Raw genomic sequence first — 7,544 nt, 5'->3', positions numbered from 1 at the left:
AGATTGATATCATCAAAATTTTAATTATAATTAAGTTTACTATTGTCAATATTTTATTCATTACTTCTATATAAATCTGTCTTTGTAGAAGTCTTTCTCCGTTATACGTTTTATCCTATACTTGTGACATCAAATTAGATCCTTTCATGAACCATACTAATTATGGAAAAAATCAGTGATGTTAAAACCGTACTAGTTATTAAACTTGTCAGAGTACTAATATAATGGTACAGTGGTTCAACCGATAGTTCAGTAATTAAACTGCATGGCTGCTTATATATATATATATATAAACTTATAACAACAAAATTTCAAATAGGTAAATATTCAAATTTATAACCCGTATTCATAATCTACTCAAAATTCACATAAACAAACAACTCTAAGTCTTTAAAAAATTCAATGTCTAAATTACAAAACATATATCAATCCAAAAGTATCACTTAAAAACCGCAAAATATAAATAAATGACACAAGTTCACAACTCACTCTACAAAACAAATAAATTTGGAGTTTTAACATTTAACACCAAAGAATCAAAGTTGTCTCATGTCGATATTATATTTGCACCAAATCCTATATTCAGACAGTACACCAAGATTACACAAATGTCATTGAGATTACACACAAATGCTAGAAACCAAAAGGTGTAATCTAAGTATGCCTTGTAATCATGTGCCTTAAAGTGTTGAAGAATAATTAGAAAGATGAGTCACCTTGTAATGAGTTTTTAAGTTTTTAAAAAAAAAATAATATGTGTATAAACCGGCCGGTTTAGTCAAATATCGGTCGGTTCACCAATTTTGACCGATTTTGATACCTGGCCGGTTCAACATATTTACCGTATCGATTAGGCGTCTGGTTTTCCGGTTGAACCAGCCGGTACAGTACGGTTTTTACATTATTTGAAAAAAATACTAACTATGATACCAATCATTATTTTTGGGTACAATGAGGTATACTTTAACAAAAATATATATGTACTACCGATGTAAGAGTTTTATATATTGCAATTGCATCATTCATTATACATATTTAATGATCATCTATTCTTCAGAAAAAAATGGCATAAATGAATGGTGAATGATATATTATCTGTGTATAAATCTTTATACCAACCGTACATAAATATTACATTTTTTTTTAACTTGGACAACGAGATGTATCAATTTGGGCCCAACCTATCTCTAATTTTTCTTGCACAGATGTAAATTCTTCAAACATGCATAGCTAACTTTACATTGTTTATTTCTCTGATTATAATTGGTTTCAATTTGTTTCTCCACACACTTCACTTCAATTTTATACACAGAAATGCATCATTCATCATTCATTTGTAGTACTTTTATTTAAGAATTAATGATAAATAATACAATGACAGTATAAAAATATCTTATGGTATCATATATCTTTTTCTTATATAATATAATATCAACATTAAGTTAGCATTATTCTAAAGTCTTGCCAAGAATGAGCCTACTAATCTTTTCATTGTCTAGTTTTTTGTTGCATCATATTAAATGATAAATAATAAAAAAGCCTTGACATGTAAAATCAAAGTTATATACCTCATACCAATACCAACAAAACATTGGTCTAGTAGTATAAAATCTCATTGGAATCCCAAATAGACCAAAAGGTTAAAGATTCGATTCCTAAGAGTGACACTTGTTAAAATATACAATTATCCACCCCGAAAGAGATTAGTTCTTTACTCGTAAGATGAGGAATACCCTTGACTATACCAACATCAACAAAAAGTTAAATAGCTCATTTTCATTTAAAAAATCATTAACAACTCTTGTTGATATAATTGAGAATTTGAGACAAAGATTTCACCAAGATACAGTGAATGGTTTAATGAAATATAAAACTAAATCAGAAATTACATATCTCTGCCATTGACCATTTCTCCAACACAATTGAATGGCCAAACAAGTCAAAGTTGAAACCATAATTTCAACAAAGGGAAGAGTTTTTTTCCTTCAAAACTTGCCTCTTAAGATTGCAATCAATTAAATAAAGTATAATACAATTAAATGTGACAAATTTGATATATAAAGTGCAGAGTATGTACAATCCTCCTCTTCTTACAAAAAGCAAGAGCTACAATTATTTAATGAATCTAACAAAAAAGCACTTAAATCTTCAAGCTTTCAATGCTTCAGTCATATAGACCCTCTTGTTCCCAAATGTCCACCAGAAAATCTACCATTTCCTATCAATATTAATATAAGCAAACAATTAGATAATCAATTTCTACCAGCCAGACGTTGGTCTAGTGGTATAAGGACCCACTGGGTCCCAGATAGACCAAAATGTCAAATGTTCGATTCCTGTGAACAACATTTGTTGGGAAAACCCTTGGTTATACCAAAAAAGATATTCACTTCTGTAGGGTATCTTAGAATCACTTTTTTTAAAAAGTCAAAACAAACAGGCCCCAAAAACTGCATGATGGATCAGAAGTGGATGCTTACAGAAAGAGGGATAGGTTGCCGAAAAGGCTTGTTGCTCCCAAGTAAACTTTCATATGTTGCATTCCAACTGCAAAGCCAAAAAAATTGGCACATTAAGTTTTGACATAAACTCGAAAGGACATAGCATGATAGTATTGACGATGCCAACAATTCGAAAATGGCAGTCGTAATTCATGTAGTCGCATGGGTATAGTTGAACACCATAACTTTCAACTTACACTATTCATTTACAAAATTCGCTCCTTTCAAGGACACAATTGGCTTTCTAATTATTTAGCTATGAGTTTTAGACCAAGCTGATTATTTTCCGATCCATGGGAAAGTATGGCGGAAAAGCAGACTTCTTTCACTATTATTATCATACTGAAAAATGTATAACATGTCAACTTGCCCAAGTTTGGTACGAAAATCAGACGATGAGAAAGAATCAATAAAACTAGTAGACAAATGGATTCAAAGTAGTCCTAGAACACAGTTTGCACAAATAAGAAGCTACCAGTAACAAACAATGTAATTTACCTCAACTTAGGTTCTCGCAATTGTTGTGTTCGGGTCTCTTGCTTTTTATTTCCAACCCAACGTTGCCGAGTCTGATTCCAGAGAATAAGACCTGCAACGAAATGTATTTTTCATAAACGCAGTTGCAAGTAAAGTAACCAATGATGCACTACTAACTTATCTTCGAAAATATCATGAGTAGCTATAACTACGGCAATAGATAGCTAACGAGATATAAATAAAGATACACATAAAACTAGCTAAAAATTGCCGTGAAGCATGTTCGGTAACAAAAGGATAACCTATATTACAACAGAAAGACGATTCAACTTGCAAAATGAAAATCATATCAATAGGAAAGTAAAAGAATATGTAGAAGTGTTTCAAAAATAAACAGTACATGGTGCAAAAGAAAAGTGTATGAACAGCACTATTCAAACCGTAAAAATATATTCTTTGATAATTCAAACAACATAAACAGTAATTTAACACAACCTAGGAAGAGTCATCGATTCAGTTAAACCAAATTTCATATATGACCAGCAACGTGCATCAGATATATCTTGTCATAGTACACGAAAAATGGTAAGCTCTGTTAGCTTACGTTGTCTTCAAACTAAGAAATGATTATTTAGTACAATATATGCACAACAAAAGCAATGAAGAATACCATGATTTACGAATTCAGTGTGGGTGCCGGTTTTGCAAGAACTGACACGAGGAGCCGCAGGTTGGTTCGTTTGACTGGTTGATGAGATGCTTCCCTGTGATTGAACAGCATTGTTGTCCATATCATGCGTGCTGGTCGTCCAGAAATCCTCTGATGTGCTCGGTTTCTTCACTGACTTAACTTCTTTTATTGAACCCTTTGACGCCACAACCAATTCCGTATCTAGTGTGGGTTCTCTATAGCATCCAACGCAACCACTGCTCTGTTACAATCACATTCATTTCTGTTATGGACCACATTATAATCATTTCGATTTGCTTTTACAAAGCACTGTGAACACACAATTTTGTTCGACCCATAAAAAGCCCAGACAATCCGCCACGATAAATTGAAACACATTCAATTCAATAGCTGTAAATTGATTTACATACACAGCAATCTAGTCACTTTAAATAAAAAAATTCAAAATCCTACATAATTAATTACTAAATTTATCCAAAATTAACATATCCTCATACTTTATTTCAAAAACAGAAATATTGGAATCCATCAAATTTTCTTTATCAAGAAAAAAAGGAAAAAATATCCAAGTCATGATCATTCATCACACCACATGATTATCAATCAATATAAGGTAACAAGTTCATACCCATGAAGGCAAAAAAGTCAATTGAAAGAAAAAAAGACAAAAAAATTAAACTTTCTAAAATTATTGTTGGATTCAGAAAAAACATACCCCATATGCATGTAGCTTCTTAAACACCCAAAAGCTTGGTTAGATCACAAGGATTTTGCAGAGAAAAGATTAACAATAAACCTGATTCAAAAGCAATCATAGCAATAAACAAAAACAAAACCATAATTATCAAATTAAGAGAGATAAAAATGATTGAAAATATATATACAAAGAAATAAGAGAGAGAATAAATGAAAAAAAGAACCTTTTTTTTGTGAGAATTGGATTGTTTTGATTTCTTAAGCAATCCCTTCTGATGTGCAAAGAGAACACACAGATGGGATAGCTTTTGGATTCTTCCTTCTCTTTCTCTCCTATGGCACAAGGAAAAACTACAAAAACAAGGTTGAAATAGTGAAAGGGTGGATAATTATATATAATAATAATATTATAAGGCAAAACTATTTTTTTCCATTTTAATTTATTTTCTAGATTTTTTTCCATCCATTCTTTTCATTTTAGTACCTCAAATTGAATTGTACCATTAGGTTAATCATTTTTTAAATCAGTTTATTTATGTTGTCCAGTTGTATAATGTCTTATTAAATTTGTAGAATGACTAAAAGTCAAAGATTTGATTTATATAAGTGATACTTTTGAGAAGGATAATCACAAATCCAAAATAAATTAATCTCTTCCCAAAAAGGTGAAAAAATAATATTAGTAGTATAAAAAAATGTTCCAAAACAATACCACTTTGATTATCCTTACATTTCCCATCCCTATGTATTATAAAATCGATCCAAAAGTCACAACCACTATAACAACTCTAGTAAAATAAATTAATCAGAGAAAATTTATAGTGGAACTAAATACGATACTGAAAATGTAAAATGAATTTTTTTGAAATACATTCTTTTCCACGTACCAATGTTGTGAAATGATGAAATCGGAAGAAGTATCGTATTATGTTTAATCGGTTAAACTGTTTGGTCTGATTGAATGATTTTATATATAATTAATATTTTTTATCTATAGATATATAATTATATATAAATATAAAATTTTATTTAATTAATAATCATGTATGATTAACGTCTCTTTATCTTTTTTTTGGATTGGAGTGAAACAAAAGATTAGAGTAGTGTTCCATTTTTTTTATTTTTAAGTAAAGTTTGATTCCCGGGTTAATCCAGTTTAACCGGGTTGAACATGGTCGGACCGGAATTTCTCCGATTCAAAGCAGTTCAACCCTCACTCAGTTAAGACAATAAATCAGATTTGTTTTCAAGTCAAGTCAGCGGTCAAACCGGTCAACCTGTCTAGTACGGTCCGGTTCTCACAACACTGCCACATAACTTAAACTTCAAAAATCAAAAGGAAAATTATTTTTTAAATTTTCTAACTTATTTTATACTTTACAACATAGGTTTTCAACCTTGTTGGAAACATAATCATAAGAATTTAACTCAATCTTTTCCCATAATAAGGCACCCTTTCAAGATCATTGATATAGACTTTAGACGTTGGATTCTTCTTGTGGACTATACTATCACCACTAGTATAGTTGTATGACACACTATATAATCACATTGCAAACACCAATCTTATTATCGCATATAAATGACATAATTCTTCTTCATTCTCATCGTCAAAATTAGTTTGTTGATGTAATTGTAGGACACATACCATACAATCAAATCACTCGATATACATCTACTTGATTAATGTATAGTATCACAATAGAATTTATAAAGTCATAACATTCTCAAAAACACACCCCTATCATTGTTAAGTAGTTAAACCCAAATGTTGAATCCCATCACCACATAATTTCATATAAAAAATGTTTTACTAAAGAGAAACACATTAATCATGAAGAATTTTTCATAAGACATCTAGATCGAAGGGCTTTTAGTTCCACCCTTGACTTAGTATTTATATATACTTAAATAGTGTATTTTTTACTATCTTGTATCTTATCAAAATATTCATTTTATCTGCCTTTGTATTACTTTTCACGATGAGGAGAAGCTATGAGACCCTCCCCTTCCAGAGGCGATCCAGATCATGCATATTGACCTTTCCTCTTTGTTAAAGTTTCTTGTCTTTTCTTTCAAATGTATCAAAAAAAACATTCATTTTATCTCAAGAAAACTCAAGAATTACAAAATGTTCAAGGATTTATTGAAAATAAATGTTTGACTTAATATAGTTTAGAATACAACTTTATTTCATAAAAGTATTGCTTTTCTGGAATTTAAATAATCTTAAAAATGTTAACATCAAATATAAAACAAAATAGCTTAGAAGACATCATTGTTTTATAAAGTATAATTTTTCAAGAATTTAAACAAAACTTACATATAGGTTTTCACAACCATGTCTCTAAATTTGAGAAGTATTTATAGAATCATAAGATTTCCTTAAAAGATATTCCTAAGGCTTTTCAAAGAATTATTGGACAACTTAATAAGATCATTTGCCTCACATTTGTACATGAATATCACCAATCCACCACTCTCCTAATATTTTTAATGCAATCTCAATGTCTACATGATATGGTACTCAATTAATATCCATCATGGTGATAATTCAATACATTTTGGGTTTTGCAATGATGGGGTAAGGCTTATCTCTTTATATTTTGATTTAAGTTTAAAATTTCTTAATGCACTTATCTATCTAATTGTGTAAATAACATGTCTTTTGATTGTATGCTATAATAAATGATGTATAAGTCCTACTTGAAAAATCCAAGCATGTTTTGAAAAACTTCAATTTGAACTCTTGTTTGAGAACAACTCAGGTTTTAAGTTGGGGAGAGTTTGTTAAATGTCAAATTAATTATATATTCAACACACTTTTTGTAACACCGCGAATTTTACGATTTTGAATTATAAGATTTTACTAATATTTTTATTAATTTTATATTCGAAAATGAATTTATGGGAATTTTCGGTAAAGAATTAGACGAAACTCTAGTTGAGTTTTATCCTTAAAATTTTATTTCCGATTTTGTGATAAATTTGGTAATTTTTGGAGATAGTCGGTTCTGGACCACTGTCGGGGCCGAATCCGCCCGGTACGGCTCAAAAAGTGTCCTTTTGAGTTCCGTAACTCGGAATCGAATTCATATCGCGCCATTGGATTCGTAATTTAATTTTGAGTCAATATAGACCCTGAATACACCCATACCTACTTTCTAAATATTTTTCAC

The 7,544-nt window shown here is 30.3% G+C and overlaps 1 protein-coding gene across 4 annotated transcripts; it reads right to left on the bottom strand.

Moving 5' to 3' along the window:
* Positions 1,875–4,748, bottom strand: LOC109355849. 4 transcript variants are annotated; one of them, XM_019599089.1, is made up of 6 exons: positions 4,590–4,748; positions 4,385–4,465; positions 3,649–3,905; positions 3,000–3,090; positions 2,481–2,547; positions 1,875–2,218 (listed from the first exon to the last, which is right to left on the bottom strand). In XM_019599089.1, exons 2-6 carry the CDS (start codon positions 4,393–4,395, stop codon positions 2,165–2,167), a joined length of 480 nt encoding a protein of 159 aa, XP_019454634.1. In that variant the 5' UTR covers positions 4,396–4,465; positions 4,590–4,748; the 3' UTR covers positions 1,875–2,164. The 4 variants fall into 4 exon arrangements, with proteins under 4 accessions (XP_019454634.1, XP_019454635.1, XP_019454637.1 ...); XM_019599090.1 differs by having other exon boundaries at positions 4,385–4,467; positions 4,594–4,748; XM_019599092.1 differs by having other exon boundaries at positions 3,649–3,910; positions 4,590–4,746.

Source organism: Lupinus angustifolius, chromosome LG09 (genome assembly GCF_001865875.1).
Source record: "Lupinus angustifolius cultivar Tanjil chromosome LG09, LupAngTanjil_v1.0, whole genome shotgun sequence".
Lineage (NCBI taxonomy): Eukaryota > Viridiplantae > Streptophyta > Magnoliopsida > Fabales > Fabaceae > Lupinus > Lupinus angustifolius.
Note: the sequence above shows the minus strand (reverse complement) of the source record. Positions and strands in the feature narration are given on the sequence as shown.